At 44.0% G+C, this 22,825-nt stretch overlaps 1 protein-coding gene across 14 annotated transcripts in view; it reads right to left on the minus strand.

The window, feature by feature from the left end:
* The window catches only part of LOC118317221 (metabotropic glutamate receptor 7), an 89,634-nt gene that overhangs the window by 25,047 nt on the left and 41,762 nt on the right, over window positions 1-22,825 (minus strand). For 13 of the 14 annotated variants that reach the window (XM_035645723.2, XM_035645732.2, XM_035645731.2 and 10 more), the window contains 3 exons: window positions 7,936-8,152; window positions 1,971-2,106; window positions 1,193-1,347 (listed from right to left, as the gene is read on the minus strand). In XM_035645723.2, coding sequence (XP_035501616.1) covers window positions 1,193-1,347; window positions 1,971-2,106; window positions 7,936-8,152 — 508 coding nt within the window. Of the gene's footprint in view, window positions 1-1,192; window positions 1,348-1,970; window positions 2,107-7,935; window positions 8,153-18,997; window positions 19,172-22,825 lie in introns of those variants that run through there. The other variant, XM_035645724.2, reaches the window with a different exon arrangement.

Consider the following 22,825-nt stretch of genomic DNA (forward strand, 5'->3'; position numbering starts at 1 on the left):
AACTGAGTACAAAAAGGTAAATACATTTAAGTAATCTCTGCTGAAATGCATTGACCCTCACAGATTCTTGCACAGTGTGTCGTTTTATCGAGTGTTTGTTTTCTTTTGGCATTTGCACAGATTTCCAGCAATTGTATTTGCTTGTGATCGAGTCAGTCACACATGGAAAGTGCAGCGAGTCACTATATGATAATAATAAAAATAATGGTTGAAATTACTATCATTAGTATGACAGGGGTCACTCATAATGATGAACCCAGAGAGAATTATCGCCTCAGGTCTGAGGAGCGTTTTAGAATCTTTGAGCTCATGGTTTTTTTCCTTCACTGTTTTGCTGCTTCACCCTCAACTCTGACATCAGCATCGTTTCCAGATGCATCAGGCAGGTTGTTTTTTCTTCCCCCCCCCCCCCCCCCCAAGAAAGCTCTAAATACTCACTGTAAACTACCTGCCCAGCACCAACTGGCAGACAGACCCACTTAGAGACCAGCTGGTGAACATTGGGGAGCAGTTAGCAGCTAAATAACCGGATATTTATCTCAGGACTCAGTAAAGACCAAAGACAGAGCTCAAAGGAGAGTGAATATTGATCAAACAAGCGGCCAGAAACACAATTCTAAATGAATGCCCACGTTTCCGTGTATCCGCTGGATGTATCAATAAGCAACTGAGATGATGTAGTTTGTGCATTTTACAGACAGCTGTCTATTATTTTGATCATCCCATTTTTTTTCAGTGAGGTTAGATTAAATAACAAAAACAGCACCACAAACTACATCGTCCAAAATGATCACACACGGAATCAACACGTCTCTATTATTAGCTTCATAAAGGTCAGATTTATTGCACGACTGTTGTATTAGACCGCATTCGCTTTTGACGAGGGTCCTCCAGGACCGGGGCTACAACCAAACTCTTTTCCGCCGGCAAATGCCTAACTCTATATATTATGTCAGATTACACGACTAATATGCCTGTCTCTGGCATTGCTCAATGATGTATTGGGTGTATTGCACAGACCCTAAGAAAGCACAGTGTCAAGTATGAAGTGGTTCGTATGAACACTTGTTGGAAACGTTGCAAGAAGCAATGACACAGGCCAAAAACATGTGTTTGACCCAAAGAGATGTACTAGTAAAAAAACACAGTAAGTTGTGTGTGTGTGTGTGTGTGTGTGTGTGTGTGTGTATACCTTTAATGGAGGAGCGCTTGGGCAGTATAGTGATTGCTCCCACCGATACATCTTCAAGCTGGTGGATCGGACTGCTCTTGGCCCCCCAGCTGTCCGATCCAATCCACAGGAAATGGCCCACCTGATTGGCCCTCTTGGTGGCATTGAGAACCCCCCTGCAAGGACATCCGCATGTATTAGGAGAGAGCACAAGGTGTGAGCAATCTAATGCCTATTATGCAAAAGGAACAGCTGGCTTTAAAGAAATTACAGCCCTGTCAAGTACAGTTCTTCATTTGTTCTTCTCATTTAACATGAGAAAGAATGGGAGGGAAATTATCATTATTTTGTATTTTGTGTTGAGCAAAGATGCTGTTTTACCTCTCATTTTAAAATAACAGGGATAGGGAGTTACAGTAATCGATCTCCATGTCTCTCACTCACTTTTCCTTTTTTCCCCACAGGTATATCCACTTCTGGATTATTCATTCTGACTTTGCACATACTAAATGTTTGATTCTGTGTTTCTTTACATAAACATTCCCCACAGGGCATTGTAAATGAAACAATATCTCTTGGAAGCTTTGTTGCGATACATATCCCCACTTCTCCTCTGAGGCATGCTTGTGTTTGTGTTGTTGGAGGTGTATTTGTGTAGCCGGCACCCTGTGCGCATGGAAAATCTCTGCCTCCAGCCCGACTACAGGAGCTGCTACTCAGAGATTAAAGGCCCCAACATGGCAAGACATCAACATGCCTGAGCGACATGGATGAAGGCACAATGCGCTGTGCTCCTCACCGTATGTCTTCTTCACTGGCAAAGATGATGACTGCCCGCGAGTGCTGCGTTTCCAGCAGTTGTTGGATGGCTTTGTCATAATCCTCCATCTTGGGGTTGTGGGGTATTTTCAAAGACTGGGCGACGCAGATTCCACCTTTTAATGTGAAAAGAGCAAGAAATGATTTAGCCTCTGGGAGGATCTCACCCATTCACGCACACACACTCACATACACACACACACACAAAGCCTGAGGTCATAATAGCTGTTTTTTTTCTTTCTTATGGAAATCCCCCCCCATATGGAAATGAAAAACACATCTGAGCATAAAAGAGAGATTTTGATGATGCTGTCATGCTCGCCATACGGTTTAAACGATCGTCTCGCTGTGTATACATTTACATGTTGGCAATGATCAGCAAGCCACCGCAGCAGGCAATATAACATCCAGACTGCGCCTTTTTCCGACTGAGCACCGGAGTTATAAACATATCTGCTTCAGCGAATCCAATAATCCACACCAACAGGGACGTAAAGCTACAGATTTTATATTATGGATTGGTGAAAATCCAACAGCTTTCCATTGACTTTTCATTTAAAGTCATTATCAAACATCTCTTGTTGGACCCCCGAATTAATCAGATAGCACAGCCGGCAATAACAAACAAAGAGGATATTAATACTGACAATAAATCATTCTCAGGCAGGTCACCACTAATGAGATTTTACCGGATGAAGGGTACTGACTGTTTCCATGTGTTGCTAAATAGTTGCCAGATACTGTGTTTGGCACGAGATGCTAGATTGCGAGATATCATTGTCCTCAGGGTGAAATTCAACATATCGCACATCAGGTAGAGAAGCTAAATTATTAGAAAAATGACAATAATTAAAAAGTTTGCTCCACTCCGGTGTGGTAATTACAAGTGCTAAGTACAAGCTAACCTTTAAAGCACTTTGGATACACAGATATGATCACCTGTGCGAAAGAACAACCCAACTACCGTCGGCCTACACCGAGGCAGCAGCCTGTGTCCTGAGTCAACAGCGAAGCTCTACACAAACCAATTAAAATTTTTTCCCACTCACACATTTTAATCGCCTAACCAATAACCTTTCGGTTTGAATTTCCCTGAGTAGACGGAGAAACGGGAGGAATCTCCTAATTGCCGTTCTCCTCAGGCTCATTACTTTGATATAAACAGCTTTGAGCTGGCGGACCACACATCTCCACTCACAGTTTACTGTGGCATTTTTAAAGGCAGGAGATAGCAAAAACGAGGTCTCCTGAACCTCCACTTAACTATCCACATTTCTATTATCAGCAGGACAGAATTAGAGATATTTCCTGATACGAGAGAACATTCTGGGATGGCTTGCTGTTATCCCGCTTAAGTGGACTACACATAAAAAATGGAGATCCCGCCACTGGCTCCAGCTGTTGCTCAAGGGTTTGTGGTATCCTGTTAAAGTGGAAACGAGCTCAGTGTCATTTGTGCGGCGCAGTCGGCGTCGTTAGGTCTCCGAGGGACGACACTGGAGCTCCGCTTCAGAACAGAGATTTAAGGTGATTTGAGCCATAAATCCCACAGTATGATACTGCACCTCCACTGTTTAACATCTGATTCTGCTGTATGAGCTGCAGCCCTCAGCTCCAGGGGGAGCGGAGCAGTGTGTCACACACACACACACACACACACACACACACACACACACACACACACACACACACACACACACACACACACACACACACACACACACACACACACACACACACACACACACACACACACACACACACACACACACACACACACACACACACACACACACACAACCAACCTTGTACTTCCCTCTTAGTGAGGACAATCATCGGCATAATGCATTCCCTAGTCCCTGACCCTGACCCTGACCTTAACCGACTAAAGCCGAACCCCAACACTTGCGATGCGTTCAAACCAACGCGGTTGCATCATTTGCACTAGTGATGGAAAATTTGTGTCAATTGGCGTCTTTGCAATGTTTTTTTAAGTAATCTCATCGTGTGAAAAATGAGCTTTTGGTCTGAACGCATCATTACCCTTATCCTAACCTAACTCTAACCCTAAAACCAAGTTCTAACCCTAAAACAGCCATTTGAAATGTCCTCACAGCGATTGTTTTGAACCCAAATTGGCTCTCACAAGTATAGACTGACGCGTGTACAGGCTCGTACACACAAAGAATATTAATATGCAAATATGGAAAGGCATTATCAACATTATGACAAAAACCTTGTGTGAGGAGTTTTTGTATCTGGAGTCATGAACAGAGATGTATTATAGGAGAACGACAGTCAATAACATAGGGAGAGACCACACAAGCCGCTGATGAAGATAAGAAGCATCTGGAGCCGATCTCATCTACAGAGAGAAAGAGCAGCAGAGCTGAACGTGCTGCTGGCTAACGACTTCCCCAAAGGCTGAAGACCGGTGGGTAGTGCAGTGGCCGCTAAATTATTGAATGCCTGCAGAATACTTCATCTGTCAGTCAGTCAGGTGGTCACTCTGTCCGTGAGTTGAAGAGGCAGGCGTGATGGATATGCGAGTATCGTGTCTGTGCTTCCAGTGCACTGTGCTGCGGGTCGCACTGGCTTCACCTGTCACAAGAAGGTGAAGAGTGAACTTGAAACAGTCCTCGAATCAAACTGCGGGTTTAAAGAGGAGCCGCGCGTCTGTCTTGGCTGGAGACGTGTGATGTGGGACAGATAAATGTCAGGCTCTGGGAGTAGAGAGTGTTTTATTACAACTTGCAAAAGTCTTCCAAGAAATCTAAATAAAAACACTATACCGTCTAGTCGTCACTTAAAGTCAGTCAGAAAGGTGAGGATCCATCCAAACAATAAAAATATTTTATTTCCGCTGACTATAGGGGGGGGGGGGGGTGCTGGTTTTCCCTACACCTCATTCATTAACCCGATGACTACAATGTAATATTAAATATATATGCACCGTGAACCCCCAACCCTCTGCTCCACATTTGATTAATATATCAAAGACAGCTTAATGATCATGATGGCTAAATTCATCAGGTCTTGGAAGTTCTCCACTTATCTGCCTGAGTGCCATAGGTCATGCGCTGCATTAACTGCTTCAATTATTCATCCCCGGTGCCCTCGGTTCTGAAAATGCACTACAGGGTGATGGGATCCAGCATTGCCATTTTGCCTAGTGAAATACAATGGCTTTTAAATTAGAAGCTCAACTGGATTCAACTGGTTTTGATTGCCCCCCCCCCCCCCCCCCCCCCCCCCCACGCCTACTCCAAACCCAGATCTCCAGAGGATCCACAATGCTGCAATTATATTTATCACCTTGACAGTCAAAAGGCAGACCTGCCCCCTCCAGCCTCCCCGCCTCAACACGTGGGAGCACATCAAAAGGCTGACATGTGGCTGACATTCATATTCGGCATATCTCCTTCCATGCCGTGCATTCCTTTCCACTGCTGTTCCCGGACCTGGCAATGTCAGGGGGTCAAATAATGGTCTATTTTACCCTGTTTTCAGACACATTGGGGTTCTTCCCCAGTCCTTCCCTACTGCTAAATATAAGTATCCATACTTAATTCTTTCCCCCTCATGGCTCAGATTTGAGGTTAGAAAAGCATCATGTTGGCAATGTGCTGCAATCCATTCCACAGGGGTATTTTGTGGGAGGTTTTCCTCAAATGCAAGTCTTTTTATCAAATGGGAAATCTGAATTCAATCGCTCTGGCTAGAGTCCAGACAGACACAGAAAAATACAAACAAGATTAATCTGTGCCAGCTTCACCTGCAGCCAGGATGAGGGTGTACACTGGAACAGTTCCTCAACAGGGGAGAAGAAGAATAGAGAAAACAGAAGAGATCAATACGGGCTGACCATCACTCCGGTCTCAGCTTAGGGTAATGGGCAGCCATATTGCATTAGTCCGCTGGATGGTTCTCCTTGAAGTGGCGAAGCGAGAATACTGCTAATGCATCTGACATTTCACTTCAACCGAACAAGGCAGCCGCGAAAAAACCGTCTCAAGGTTTCATTGATCAACTCGCAGGGATGCTAGTCACAAGTTTTAAAACATATACTCGCAACACTTAACATAATAATTAACAGTATTTTCCAGACATTTTCTTTCCATCAATTTCACTCAGTTCTGGTGCGGAACCACTGCCTTTGAGTGAAATCCTGTATAGTTGCACTATTACATAATTAATGTGTTTATTTACGATAAGATGACTCGGGTACTGGAAGCTTTTTCTTTAGAGGATATAATTCCCATTTGTGTATGAATACAAAATATTGCAAAGTGACTTGCAGCTCAGAAGCAACAGGATGAGTCAACAACATCAGTGGCTCATGATTCCATTCTCCTCGTGTGGCAATTCAGGAGTCATAATGTTTACTGCATTTTGTTGCAAAAGGATGAAAAAAAGCGGAAAATGTATCTGAGAGAAACCAGCTGGAGGAAACTGAAATTATTACAGATATGAGATAAAATGAAACCAACAATATGAGCCTTAAAGCAGGATGCTTTCTTATGTGTTCCTATACAGGCTATTTCTCTCTCTCTCTCTCTCTCTCTCTCTCTCTCTCTCTCTCTCTCTCTCTCTCTCTCTCTCTCTCTCTCTCTCTCTCTCTCTCTCTCTCTCTCTCTCTCTCTCTCTCTCTCTCTCTCTCTCTCTCTCTCTCTCTCTCTCTCTCTCTCTCTCTCTCAATGAAAATTACACAACCACAAACAGCTTCTTAAAGTTTTAATGAGTGATCACGGTGGACATGAATGCACATAAATAAAATATTCATGCGTGCTGGACTTCTGATCGGTGCCTGTTGGATATCATTAGCTCTCCTCATTTTATAGGTTTCCGCACATTAGTGTATTAGAAGAGACAGAGAGCATTCCCCGTGGATTTACTGAAAATGGTTTGGGAAACCGCAGAGGTGAAGGTGAGAAACATCCAAATGCTTGCATGGATGTGCTATCGCGGGTAATGGAGGGTTATTTTTCAAGCCCAGGTAGCAAGATGGGAAAGGAATTGGAGTCTCGAACGCAGCTATAGCGAAACCTGTGTGCACTAAAAAACCTTCTTGCAATCATCTCGTGTGATTGCGGAAATCTATCCTGAGCGACAGCTGGTTCACCTGTGCCACCGCATGTCCACAACGGCATCGTTGTGGGAAAAATGAGTCGAGCATGTGCACAACGTTCAGCCCAGTTACAGGCAAAATAATAACATATAGTCTGTAGGTTCTCTTCAAGGTCCTTAAGGCCTCTCCAAGACAAATCTAAATATATAGCAGCCTTGCTTTCTATACCATACACTCTCTCTCTCGCTCTCTCTTTGTTCATAATCATATTGTTTCTTCAGAAAAAGAGTCTAGAGACATTCAGCAAAGATGCCAGGCTTCTTTTTTATAAAAAAGACCAAATATCTGAGATGCAGATCCCTGCTGCTTCACGCACACTGGCTGCCCATAAAGCTGACGGACCATCATTAACGTCCTCGGAGCACTGCACTGCAAGGATGAAAAATGAGGTTGGGTTAGGCAGAAAAAGGCTGAGTGTAAAACAAAACTCTCCCACATGACCAGCTGTGAGAAACCGTTCTCTCTCCACTCTGTTGGCCAAAGAAACTACATTAGAAAACCTTAGACAATCCCTCCGTCTTGTGTTTGCACAAAGCGAAAAAAGCTGAAACGGTGGCTTGGGCACAGACAATGGTCCTTATTGTTGTGTGGCATCTTCTCTACAAGCTGTTTCTCCGTCTACATTTCCAGTAACACTCACTACTCGCTGGGGAACTGAGGCAGAAGTTGCCAAACAGATCGATAATTCATCCACTGGAGGAAAAGAAAAAAACACAACTTAACGGTAAAGTGTAAAACTGAACATTCTCGAGTTCAAAAATGCAATATACATATATATCATTTTGCGTAGTGTCCATCACTTGGCATCGCTCCTTACCTGCTTCTTTGGAGAGTTGCGTGAAGGCCTCTATGCCCTTTTCTCCGTAGCTGCCCTCTGAGGCAATGGTGGAGACGAAAGTCCAGCCCAGGGCTCGGATAATGTCCACCATAGCCTGGGCCTGGAATGAGTCTGGGGGAACCACCCGGGAGAAGAAGTCGTAGCGCCTGTCGTCACTCAACTCCGGGGCCGTTGACGCGTAGCTGATCTGCGGGATCTTGAAGAGAAGAAGAGAATAGAGTTATTTAAGTGTTGGCGTTATTCTGGTTCAGCCTCAGATTTGGTTGCTACGTTGAAACATTTTTGAATAGCCATGTCCAAAATCACTTTGTATTGAACATACAGTGAACTATAATTTGAACACTTCGAATGAGAAGGTCCACCCTTGAAACTGAGCTTTCTGCATGACAATTGAAGCAAATTCTGTGTACTGAGGAAGACGATGTGGTTAAAGGCGCCTTGACCTTGAGTGAAGAGTTGTTGTTTTTCAAGCAACTCCATCAAGTGGTTTTCCTTGAGCGGAAATAATTAGCAAAAGAACCTTGAGTCAAGTTATTTCTGTAAGGAATTTGTGTTGACTTCTACTTGTACACTGTGCTCCCTTCTTAAAGAAAGCAGCGTGACCACCTTTGATTATCACTATCAACACACAGCAGACTTACCATCAATGGAACAGCAGACATGTAGATAACTGTGACGCCCTCTAGGAACAGTATCTCTCTGTCTTCTCTGAGTCGCCTAACCCAAAATGCTGCCGCTAGGATTATTACTGGTTCAAGAAAACGTGATCAAATAACATTGATTCTGGCCTCACTGCGCTGGCTCCCTGTTTGTCTTTGCATTGATTTTAACATTTGATTGATGACCTTTAAGGCTTAACACAACCAAGCTCCTATTTATAGTTAGGACTTACTAACTCCCTATGAGTCTGGGGGTCGTCTTAGATCAGCTGATCGGGGTCTTCTGGTTATTCCCAGAGCCCAATAAAGTACGGGCCCCGGAACTCTGTTATGACTCAGCTGAGATTAGACCTGCTACATCTGCTACTTATTTTTAAATTCCTTCTTAAAATGTTCTTTAAAAAAATATATAAACATTCATCTCTGTCTGAATTTTAATTGATGTTTAATTTAGTTGTTTTTATCCTTTTGTGCAGCACTTTGTAACTTGGTAATCAAAAGTGCTTATTATTATTATCGTTTTATGGTGTATCTCATAAGGATGTACAGCAGGCTATATCAACTTAAACTCTTTAGGAAAATGCAAGTCAGTCAATTTTCCTAATGTTCAGCAAACTCCTTAATAGTCTGCAGGTGCTCATCTCTCCCTCGAACACTTTCTTACCACACTGTAGCAGCCTGTCTCTACGGAGGGAAGTGTTGATCCATCAGTCTAAAATATATCACAGCAATTACTGAGCAGGATAAACCATGAAATTCACACACATTCATGTCCCAATCAAATGAAGTTTCATCAAATATGTGATCCCCTAACTTTTCTTTTGGTGTCACAATTCCTCAACTACTTTTGGGTTATGACGGATAAATATTCAGTTGTACTTTGTGTTTAGTGCAAATTTTATTAAGTTAAGGTGTGAGCGTGATAATTTGGCTCAATTCACCTCACGGAGCCGGCACTGTGACTGTCGACTCCTGTGTGTTCAGACACACTATATTAAGTGAATTTTAGAGATGGTGAAAATTGCTTACGGAGGGAATAGAAAGATGTTATTTGACGCAAATTCACAGAGGATGCTGCAAATTGCTGCAAAAATGTGTCTGCTGCCCGAGCTGAAAAGGTTTTCAGCTTTTAACTGAAAAGATCTGCGTGTCTCACAAGGCTTCAAGAATCGCTTTCATAAACACGAGAGGAAAAAGGAGAAAGGCAGGAGGGAAATTACAGATATAACAAGGTGGCTCCGGCGAATTCTGATTTCATTCAGACGCTGCGCTGAACAAAAAAAACACAGACACATTCCTGCAGACACATTCGGTGTGTGCGTCTGTTAACTTATTCACAACTAACATCTGTACAGTTGGTACAGTATCTCAGCTGCTCGGGGCGGTTTGGTCACATGCACAAAAAAATGATGCAAGGGGAAGTTTTGCTTCACTTTCTGCCCGAGCACAAATCCTTGTCAAGTCTTGTTTCGCACAAGCACAGAATATCAGGGAAGCAAAAGTCTGTGCACGTTCATATTCTGCACGAGTTCTATTGACTGATCAAAAACCCAGTGTGAAGTAAATTGACTGATAGTGAGATCTTGCATTAGGTTCTTCACAATGCTGCCTGATAAAGTCCTAAACATCTCATCAGCAACTGCGTTTGAGGTTTCGAAACCGCAATTGCACCTGGTGGCATGGCTGGGATGAAGATGCCGACCCCCCCGGTAGACAAGTGGATGCACAGGCAGGGACATGCATCCATTTCTATTGAACCCGGTGCAGTACCTCATCAAACAGCCTAATCTCGGCACTGTATGAATGCCATCCATTTCTGTTAGGGTGATCAAAAGCAGGCGCACGCCGGGGAAACAGAGGAATGAGGACACGGCGGCTCGCTGATGGGATTGTTTCAACTCACACAGTGTGAGTTATGGCTCTGACCCACCACTCAAAGGGGGTCAACTGCACAAAGTTGACAAATTGAGGAGCAAACCAGAAGGTTGAGCTCAAGATGACTCAATATGTTTCACTCTGATAAAAAAAGGAAAACATACCGAGCGCAAAAAATCAGCGTGGGCAAAATCAGTGATGCAATTAACAAAAAAACAAACACAGGTGGCAACGCTGCAGTGATGTCACGAGGTGAACCACTCCAGCGCCGTCTAGACTGAGTGTACCGGGTGAACTAGGGAGCACGGCAGAGTAATGGGAAAGCAACAGCTACCATGATTTGCATTCGAAGAAGACTCCAAAAAGTGAAGCATCTATTTGCGGAGTTTGTCTCGGGATCTGTCTCAACGGGGCTGCTGTAGTAATACCACGAAGTCAAAGGGTGATAAGTTTGTTGGATCACGTCCCATCCTGGCCCCAGCTGTGATAGAAAAGCTGCTTGAACATTTGTCTCTCTGGAGCTTTTCGCTGCAGGGAACCATTTAAGATGGCAATGTCTTTTTACTTTGTCCCAGGCTTGTAGCCTGCTGATACGATTCCTCCAACTCCTCCAGTTCCTCAGGAATCTACAGCTGGAAGAACAAACATCCACATTTACAGCCTTTTTTAATTACCACTTTGACCTCCAGGTAACAAAAGGGGCTTGATTGAAATCTTTATTAAGAAAATGCAGCAGTGAGAGAATCAAACCTGCTGGAATTACGAGGCGAGGAGTTGCTGATTAACTGACACTGATTACACCCAAACATCTTTTTTTGTGTGTTTTTTTTCATCAGGCTTCTAATGGATTATAAATTAAGTTGAATGCAAGTTAGTCATTGGATCTTCATCATGAAATAAATGACTAAAGTTGAATTCTTCTGAACATGATAACGTCTTTCTCAGTAAATAACAAGTTTAATAATAAGTTTAAATGTTTCCTCTTTGGTCACAGTTGCATGATTGATAGCCAGAACATTATCAATTAAGATGCTGTTGCGGCAGATTGCAGCAGATTTGAATGTCTTCAGATCATCTTATGGAACGGAGATAATAGATATACAGAATAGATATTTTATAAGCTTATTTAAAGATTATTTTCTGTAAATAATTCCTTTGGAATGAGTGAGGGATTTCTCTTAATCCTTAGGAATGTCCTCTTTTCTCACTTGCACTCGACTCTCCCTATTTCCTAAAGAACTTTGAAACTAGTACGTGTGAAACATGACGAGATGATCTATGCTCCAGCGGGCGGCAAGGTGAAAGTGTGACAGCCGAGCCTGCGAGCAGCCTGCATTTACTGAACTACAACAAACCGAGGAGTGATCGTGACCAACGGAATTCAGGCCAAGAGAGAATGGTTAACAATGGCCCCATTCAGTATCACAATTACCCAAAGCTGATGTCTGGCACCTGCCATCTGCAGTATAGATCAAAGTTGGGATTGCTGAGGGTAATCGCCTGGCTTGCTCTTGAATGTATCTCGGCTGACAGGATCGATGGGAAGAAAACACAGAGGTCTGTTATAGGGGACACTGTTTTATTGATCTACCACCGCAAAGTGCTGCGGCCGCCCTGAATAAAGAATCTGTTGCTGAAGCATAAAGAAGGTTTAGAGAGAGAAAAAAAGCAGAGAGGGGTGAGAGGAAGCAGTCGGACGGGAAGGGTGGTAATCTGCTTACTGACATTAAATGAGAATTTCAACCTGGGCGTTTAGGAGGAGCGGTGATCAAGCAAGGTGGCGTAAAGGTTAGACACGTTCGCCGTAAGTGGGGATGCCAGGTGAAGTTAATTAGAGTGCGTTGGCCTTTCCGTCGCATTTTCACATACAGCAGCCCGCGAGCACCAGGGGCGATGTGAAGGAAATGATTCTGAAGAGCTGAGAGCAGTTTGTGCAGATGCCGCTCGCTGTGCCGCACTGCCCGGTCCTTCCTCTCATACGGCTGATGCGAAAAGAAAATGTCATTTGGGGAAAACAGGCGGCACATGGCACAACAGGACTCCCGGTCGGGGTAATGGCAGCCATCTATCCCTGCCATCCGAGAAGAAGGTGGTCTGCAGATATGAGAAGACAGGCTGTGTCCACAGAAAGCAGAGGGGTATGACAGTCGAGGGTTCTGAGACAAAAACCTCGGACAAAAAGAAATAAAGCCATTTTTCAAACACAGATCTTTCATCCACAAAAGGCAGCACTGACTAGACACCATCAGTGTCAACAAATGAGGCACAGAAAACCAAAGTCGTGTCCAATGGCTTTGGTATCGATTAATGAACAGCTCTCAAAGACGCAGCTGCAACCGAGCCGTGAGTGGCAGAGCTGAAAAGTTTCCCATGAGCGGCTTTAACGGGGGCGAGGGCAGCCAGGCAGTTCCTGTTGCAGGAGCCGCTGTGCCTCTATTTGCTGCATGATTAGCTCCTAAGTATATCTTGACATCAGTCAGCGTCACTCGGCTGTTTGCTTGAATCTCCACGGCGACGGCGGAAATGACAGCGGGTTCTGACAGAGCCCCGCGCTGCCGAGGGCCGGATGCCAATGCACAGATTTGTCCTCCCGACACCAGCACAATGACACGTACAGTATGCACACAAACTGTAAATATGATCCTGTGAACTGGCCAAGGAGACATTTTGAAAGCAATTTGAAACACTACACGCCCCCATTCCATTATGGAATAAATATTTTCTCACAAATAAACCCCCCAACATCCCTCATCTTGAGATTTATTTGCGTCTCCGCTGCCCGGTGTTGTAAAACAACGACGGTCAATATCTCACAAACCAAAAAAATTGCAGCATGACAAACAGGCCTATAAAGATATTGAGCCGTTATCAAGTTTTACACCTTTCCTGCTAAATCAAGGCTCAGTAACTCAGGCAGGGAGGCGGGGGTCACTCAGCCATTTGTCTGCTTTCAGAGAGCAGGACCATTTGATCGTGGGACAGAGGTAATGACTGTGTCTATACATGCGACCGCAGGCCGGGCTTTGGTAATCTCCCTTCACCAGAGCACAACACTGCCAGCACAGCAGAGGAGGCGGGGAGGCAGGGCGGGGGACACTGACAGCTTTTCCCTCCCTCTCTCTGTCACTCTCTCCCCCTCTCTTCCTGCCCATCTGTGTCTCACTCAAACTCTCCTTTTGTGAAGGCTGCGTTTCATCATTGTGCCCTCACACAACCTGCGACTTTGGGCCTGGCTCCCTTGTTCGCCCGCCCCCCTCGGTGTCGGAGCCCCGTCGGAGAGAAACGAGTGAGTCTCATCTTCCCGTGTGTCTCTCTCTCCCTCCCTCCCTGTCGTCTATCTGCATGCAGACACGCCCACACAGATGATCAGCAGACACTTCCTGCCCACAGAGGTCCCCGGGCTGCCAGTTTCCCCCCAAAGTCGAGACAATCTGCCCTCAGTTATTTGCTGGAAGGCCAGCCATCGTTCCCCTCCTCACTGTCCTTGGTCTTTCTCTTTTGCCCCCAATTTCCTCCCTAGTTTTCCATTTTAACACCCACTCTTACGAGTCTGACAGTGTTTTTAATAGACAATGTCCCTGCAATGTTCACTGCCATACTGGGTGTATTGCATAATGTTGTCAGCGTGTTTTCCTACAATATCCACAACTAAAGCTTGATGTGAAAGAAGCTGTTTGGGTAAAGTCAAATGGTAAAGTTTGCTGTGGAGTTGCATCCTGATTCTCTGTCTGCTCATAGTAGCAGCCCTCTTGTTCACATACACAGGGCCCTTGATCATGGCAGCTTGAGGGACACAAGACACGTCGGCTACAAAAGAATTAATCAGTTTCTCCAATGTCATATTTGGAAAAAAAATAATTAGACGCTTAGAAATGTATTATGTTCTTTTAATTCCGCTTCCACAAAGCACCTATTGTACTTTCTGACTCTCCTGCGCACCAAGGCCACGCAGCCTCACATTACACTGTTACTATTTCAGCCACAAGAAACTTGCCTCGTCTGGATGTTTACTGCATTTTTGCAGCTTTTTGCCGCAGGAATCATGAACACCACCCTTTAGACTTTGCCCACATCGTCTGAACTAGCCTTGGTGTTACATGACAGAAAGTTGGGCTTTCATAATCCTTTATCTAACACGACCTTCCACCGTCTCCTTCTTTCCGCCCACCTCTCTTTTTTCTTCTTCTTCCCAGTCGATTCCCTCGCCCTCCGTCTCTCCTGTTCGCTCCATGCCAGTCCCCTGGGCAGCTCCAGTCCTCTGTGCTGGGGCCCGTGCTCTTGCATGGCTGCACTGCCAGAGTGTATTTTAAGACAACCAGCGTGTTTCTCCACGGGTGTAGAGGCTAGGTATGACTCACAAATCAGATATTTGACCGGGAGAGCCACACAGTGGAGAAGAGCTGAGGCGTGGGAGGAAAGTGTGGATGGCTCACAAAGGGAACCTGACCGACCTCCATCTTTCCATCTGGTATACAGACTACTATTGAATCCCTATTGCTCTTTCAAAGACATAAACGTTTCCCAACAGGTCTCAAAGCTTCATTGGAGAAGAGTCTGCACCGAGGAGAGGTTCGACATCTATGTGGCTGTGTAAAGGTTGAGGTTTGCTGTAACTAATGGAGCGTACATACAGTGTCACGTTAATTCCTTCTTTTAAACTTCTCTTGATTTAGGCGTCACACAAGACAGAGCATGGAACAGTGGAGTCCTGCTCTCTCCAGACACGACAGAAACCCAACCCACAGTAAGAGCAACACAAGGCCTGCAGGCTTATGACTAAGTGTTATCAAATATATGCCTTTATATCCACAGGGTCTCACATTACAGATGGCTGCATTGATTTTTTTTTCCTGACTGCAAAGTGCACTGGACAGAGCTTTGTTATCTCGACTGCTTCTTTACAGCCTGGATGAAAACTTGAGAAATACGAATTATCAATAAAGCCGAAACGGAAACCTTGCATGTCATTACGCCTTACCGGGAACAAGACTGAGACATCAGAATACAAATGTTCATGTTAGAGCAGTGGGTATCATTCTGTACATGCTCCGCCTCATTACTCGGTCCAGTCCTCATATGGCCCTGGCACATTATTCACCAAAAGAGCGAGCGTAGGGGCATGTTTTTCCGCACCTACACCTGGAGCATGCAGGGCCTGACACATTCATTGTCAGTGTAGTGCACCTGCAACACTCTGACCTGCATCCCAATGATTCCCTCTGTCCCCCCCCACCACCCCCCTCTCTCGCTGCATAGCTCCCTCTCTTCAGACTCAACAGAGCATCATCTCCAGGCCCATTTCCCCCTAATAGCGCAGACAATGAGGGTGAGCCTCTTCAATCTTATCTCTCCTCTCTGTCTGCTCCTCACAAAGAATTCTTTAGCGGGGCCATGTAATTACACACTGATCACAGTGGTGGAAAATATCACAGATATCCTATTCCTTCTGAAAGTGTGCCCCAGTCCCATGGACTACTACGTACCACATGTACTTTATGTACTGGTTTAGCATTGGAACAGATTGTTTTAATAGTCTGTTATCTTCCCACTTGCCCGCAGCGTTGCCTTGAACCTCTTCCAGAGTTGAGATGATCGTATCTCATCAGCAACATCTGCTTTCCACTACAGGCACCAAATTCGCCGTCGGCCCGCACGGACGCGTGTGGCGGAGACGTCGAAGAAGAATGTACTAATGAATAAAGGTTCCTGCAAAAGTCTGACATTGCAGGAAATAAACAGATTCAGCCGCTTAAGCTGCCGCTCATAGTAAGATATTCATACTGAGTGACCAGAGCTTTACAAAACATGGTGCTATGATTCTTGCGAAAAGCGCTCTATGAATCCAATGTATTATTATTATTATTAGATGACAACAAATGTTAAAGAGCTATAAAAAGGACAATAAAAAAAGGAAAGGAAAATAGAAAAACACTCACTAGAAAAGTAGTTGAATTGGAAAAGCAAATGAAGGAATAAATGAATTAACAAAAGCAGATTTAAAAATTTAAAATCAGACAAAACCAAGGGCATCCAAATATTTTGCTGATTTAAAAGGCAATAAAAGCGATCGAATAAACAACGGTGAGTTTATTTAAAAAAAACTAACTGACCTTCACATTATAACCCAAAGCATTTGATTGGCAGAGTTTTTTTGGTGGCAGTATGTAGCAACAGCTCGGAATGTTCGGTTGTTCAGGGCAATAAAGTCCCTCCGCTCTGCCATGTCTGTGTCCTGATGGCACAACACCGTCGCCTCTCCTCTTCTGCGTGGGGACAATCAGAACAGCCCTGGAATCTCAGTGTGATTCATGTGGGAATACCTTAAAAAAGATTTTTTTAGATACTTTGTATCTTGTAAACAAGGATCTGTTGCCAAAAGTTAAGGATGTATCGTCTCTTAATGGTAATTCTAAATTACTTGGATGCTTGAGGCAACTGAACCAAAAGTGACATATTCTCCAAATGCGAGAGCAACACTTGAGATGTTTGCTGGTCGTATGAGTTTTGTGAATTGTTTTTGTTTTTTTTCTTTTAATCTGAGGGATGAGGCTAAGGGTAGTCCAGCCTCACCCTTTTCAACCACGATGACATGGTGGAGACCAAGCGCCAATTAGACCATCATTTATATCACATCACTTTCCCCTTGATGAGCGCGGCAATAACATTTTTATGAATTTAATCTAATTTTTCATTGGAAGTATCTCCGGATTGAAATAACTGCCCAAGGGCATTGAGAAGATGGCTGCTCAGCGGCAAGACTCTACCTAAACTGAGGTGGTGAACATATTAAACCCTATATCTGGTGAACATCAGCATGTAAGCATCATCACACTAGCCCAGAGCGGCACAATGCCAAAGAATATAGGGTAAGAAAATGCATTTCCATTTGAGTTTTCTTTTGGCACTAAATCTGGGTTGAAACCTTTGGGAACCTGCCTCTGTTGGCGTAAAACCCACCTACAGCCAAAGGTAGCTGTTGAAGTATTGAAGAACCTTATGGCAAAGCTTAATAAAGTCCACAGTACATCTGCTATTCACCCTGCGGCTCAGACTGATGAGAATGATCCAGTGTCTCGTCGTGAACCCGGCCTGCCACCAGCTCTCTGTTATGCTCTGTGCTGCTGGAGTTTGTGTATCACCGAGGGCCTCTGATCTGGTAGTCCTGCCAGCATCACACGGGCTCCGCTGCACAGAACAATGGGCAATTGTCCACCTACTGAGCACAAGAAGCTTTCTCCAGGGCTGTGGTGAATAACCTGCCAACTCCGCGGGAACTGGACAAAGTCTTTTGGATAGAGATATGCTGTGTAAACAGACTCATTCTCACCGAAATCATGATTTATCAGCGCAAGAGTCTGGACTAATGGGCCGGAAAGATTAATGTCGAATGTGTTTTCGTGACACGCACATTTCACATGGCTTCCACTCGCAGTGAGACGAAGTGTCAGAAGGCTGCACACTGAAATGTATTTCAGAGCCAGAGTCAGAGATGCGCAACAGACACCAGATCAGACAATTACCCTCAGACAAGTTAACCAGCTGACACAGGAATGGGCCACACTCAAATACAATGGAACTGTCACACACGACTACTGAAGGGTTATCTTTATTTCCAACAAGAGCACTAACGTGCGTCTTTCTCAGGACACCTCCTGCATCTCGAGTCTATCACCATCTGTCAAAAGAGCTGAAGTAACACAAGCACAACACCTCAAATATAAAAGATCTCAAACAAAAGGCTTTAACACTTGTTGGTTCATTGATCATCTGAAATTAAAAACATGTATGAAACGAGTTGAACTATTTCTGAGTTTTTAAATCCAGAGTTTGTTTTCAAGAGCCCGAAAGCCTTCGACATCAGAAGTGTTTCAGACAGTAATCCAAATGCATAAAACATAAGAAGAAACGATGACAGGGTTCAGAGAAGGAAAATTCCTCTGTAGCAGTATTACTGCAGCTAAACCTGGGAATCCAGTATTTAGGCAAGATAGTATTATGTGAACTGCGTAGGTCCGAAACGCTAAACATTAACATTATCACAGTTGGGTACATCAGTCCATATAAACACATCACAAGTCTTGTGGTATAGTCAGCTCTTCCAAGCCACTCTGTGCCATGACCAGCGGAGTGAGGGGTTCTAGGTGCCTTGTGTTCATGGAGTTCTTGACACCAGATTCAAAACCATGACTGTTTTGCGGATAGTTCTTTGTGGATGGTTTCCCTAAATAAGAAAGTGCTTCCAACTGTGCATGGAAAATTGCTTGAGCACTGAGAGCGTACAGGATAATTGCCACCATGAATCTCACACACACACACACACACACACACACACACACACACACACACACACACACACACACACACACACACACACACACACACACACACACACACACACACACACACACACACACACACACACACACACACACACACACACACACACACACACACACACACACACACACACACACACACAGACATCAGAGGACATCACGTTGACTCACATTAGTTTCATGGAGACTCACACCGAGGTCAGACCGCACGACATTAGCCCGATTACAGCCCGACCCAGAAGACGTATCGTACCCTAAACAAGATAAAACAAACGATAGTTGCGCAACAATCTGGGACACCTCGCGGCGTCCTGACAGAAAGACTGGCATGATTGATTTTTTTCTTCTTTACCTGACATGTTTCGTCACCAGGGGAGAAATGTAAACATGGCCAAGCAGAAGAAGAACGATGTTGTCGGCGTCGCAAGGTGGAACTGTGAAACAGAGTAAAGGTTGCCGGGCTGCGGCAGCAACACCTTTGCCTTTTTTGATATTACCTCAAGGGATTCTCGACACGGCAAGAATTTATTTACTCTGATGAGACCATGTTAACAGACAAAAATATATTTTAGTCTGACCTCAGCATTGCTCTTCTCTTAACCATAATACTACATTTTTAAACTTAACCCATAAGCTACAGACTTCACCTGACCCTAACCTTAAACATGGCTTCATCTTAACATTCAATGATTTACAGTATGGGGACTTTTTGTCCCCATAAGGAAGTCTTCATTATGTGACTCTGTAAACAGACACACATTTAAGCCTAACCATGACCACAACCACGTCTCACCTCAACCCTTCACCAACTTTTGCCAAATCCTTTAAATCCTTAAGGCAGGGCTCAAACTACTATATTATCGAGATAATTGCTCCAGAGGGAGCGACGCACCATCTCACGTACGGTTGGGATGGATCTTGGAAGACACATTTTACAGGCACTCGTGTTCTTTCCTCCAACTCAGCAGTCCGCATTACTCGTACAGTAGGTTGTTTCGCAGCCACTCTTTCGAAAAGGTGTACCAGGCCACAGTGATTCTGTGGGCAGTTCGGGAGGTTTACGAATGCTAACCCCTGACACTACCAAATAATCTGGGCCAAACATCAGTACCGGCCAAGGTTCCAGACCAGATTTCTCGCCCCATTCTCGTAGGGCTAAGTCGGGGTGAAATGGACCCGAAACTCCTGTACTCTGAGGACAGCTTAAAGTAGCTTTGACCAAAAAAAACGAATCTAATGGTTAACATTGTTGGGACTAGTTCAAGTGATTCATGCAAGAAGGGACACACAAAGGCACGTCTTATGTTGACGGCCATTTACTACCAGAGGCCTTACCAAACAAGTCCTACAAATGAATGGACCACATTGTTTGTAACTGCCCCGAAAGAACAACATGCAAAGTCTAAGTGTTTTGTGATCTGACAGGACAGCATCGCTGTGACGTTTTCATTCATTCACACCGACCTCCTTCCTCTGTGGACTTTGTCACTCTATAATGACATCACACGACTTCTTCCTCTGCTCCCGAAGGACAAGTGTCATAATTACTGCAGCAGCTACAGAGCTTTGTCACTTTGTCACAAACGCAAACAATTGTTGTTTTGGGGCCATTCGCTTAAATTAACGGCGCTTTCCTTCTTCTGGGGAGGACTGTCTCGACGTAGCCAAACCTTAACCTCTTCCTGCCAGACAAAAACCTGAAATGTATTGGTTAAACTTGTGGGGTAAGAAGACGGAAGGCAAAATCCCATGTTTTTCAATTTTTTTGATATTTCTGTCGCAACAATCTGATCAACACAATGTGCAAACAAACAGGCTTTAAGAGGAAAACCATCGTAATTCCATCTTATATTTCATATTCCAAACTGAACCACAATGATGAGGTATTTGACCAGGATGTACTGGCTGCTACAGCATATGGATGGTTTTGATTTCCAACAGCTTAACTTTACAGGGAGATAACAAACCTGATTGGCCTTCAACCTCCAGGTAGAGAGATAACTACACCCCTATGCATAATCTATCCATAGATGACATGCTATCGATCCCCTAAGCCTCTCTGTGGGCCACATGTAAGGGCTCTGACACTGATAAGGCAGTTAAAAAACACTATATTCTGTCATCAACAGCTCTTGTCCAGTAGTCAATTGTGGTTTAAGCAACCTTGTTTGAAGGGAGAGCGCTTCCCTAATTTGCAAAATGTCAGTGGTGATTGAGGTCCTCCCCGAAATCAATGCGGCTGTCACATGCAGGCGTTTCAAAGAGCGCTTGAAATCCCCTGGGATTTGCATCTGAAAACAGAATTCAGTCAACTGATTTTTTTTATGTATGCTCTGCTGCCATGGGACAGTTTACTTCTCAAGCTGAAAAGAACATAGACAGGCGGACAGGTTCACACAGCACTCAACATACACCACTGCGTATCCAGCCAGAGGAACAGCAACGGGGGAAAAAAACACTCACCTGAAATAATCTTGAGGGAAATAAAGACTAAATGAATCTAATGAAAGTCCAAAGTTCCACAGTTTCGCATGAAAAATCAACAGGTATTTTAGCATAACTACCCAAGGCCCATGAGGCACTCTAATAATTTAGTCTCCCTTTGAAGGTCCACTTTGACAGTCTGATATAATGGTCATATATTAATATCTGTTGTTAGCAATGGTTCTTATGCAGCCTCATATATATGTGACACATGCTGAGTTCAACATACTTTATATGGACAAATTCACTTGCCTTTATTGGTATGAAGCCGTGAGCACAGGAATGGAACACAACACATGAACTATTATCATTATCATTATAATTTACAAGACTACTGGCATTGTAATCAAGTATATAATTTTTCTTACATGTTATGCTATGTAATATCTTGACAGCTTAAGTTACCAGCTAAAGTTATTTTACTGATAAAAACACAAAAACCGTTTAAGCTTCAGAAATATAATGATAAAATATATTGTCATAGATAAAACTACTCATCAAATTTTACATTTTTTTAAAATAACTCCAGCTCGACCAACTATTGTACTAAATGCTTAAGTTAATAACACATTAGTGCATTAGTTTTTAATATGACATCATATTAGATGATGCCTTGGACTTGTCGTTGATTTTATTTGAATATCTTTTTATTGAACCTTTCAACAATTTCCGCCACTAAGATTTCTGCCTCTGCTCCAACACAAGGAAGGTGAATGAGAAAAAAAAAACACTTTCAACTAAATCAACTGCAAAATTGCTTTCAGAAATAATGTCAAAACCAGGGCACAAAAACTAAAGACGACTGTATCTGCATGGCTCGATGCCGCTGTAGGAATAACCGAGAAACCCTCAACGCTGTAGCAGCAGGAGCGTTGTGTTTTCTCTTCCCTCTCTCGCTGCTCAAGCTGGCGTGCAGGGACTCCGTCTATTTCTTGCTGCTCTTCAGTGGCATGCCCATCTACATAAAGCCCCCACATGGGCATGCAGTCTAAACAGGGCCTCGTGCGACCAGCCTCCAGGGACAGCAAGACAGCCATGTGACAACTGCACCTCCTGTCACAGAACACTGCACAAAGTTTATTTTGTATTGTTGCATTGGCGGCTCTTTTTTTTTCTTTTTTTTCTTTTGTGCTTATTGACATTTCCAGTTCAAACCTGTAACACAGCAAATCCCCTCTCCCTCCCTGCCTCCTCCCCCAAACTCCCAGGTCCTCTAAATCAAATATAATTTGGAAGATGAAAAGTCATACGCAGCTAAATCAAAGACAAACATAAAGGCAGTGAATTAATAAGGAACGTTTTCGATTGTGGACATGGACGGCGCCAGAAGGTTGCTTGTCGTTGCATCAGCAACACCTAAGGACAACCAAGAATTTTGTGAAAACGACAACAACAACATTTTTTATAATTATTTCATTGACTTTTAGCAAAAGTCAATGAAAAAATAACCTCGTCGCCAGACGGGGGTCAGGGGTCCTGACGGATAAATTTATCCTAATAAGTCAGTGCAACCGA

This window comes from Scophthalmus maximus, chromosome 3 (genome assembly GCF_022379125.1).
Source record: "Scophthalmus maximus strain ysfricsl-2021 chromosome 3, ASM2237912v1, whole genome shotgun sequence".
NCBI lineage: Eukaryota > Metazoa > Chordata > Actinopteri > Pleuronectiformes > Scophthalmidae > Scophthalmus > Scophthalmus maximus.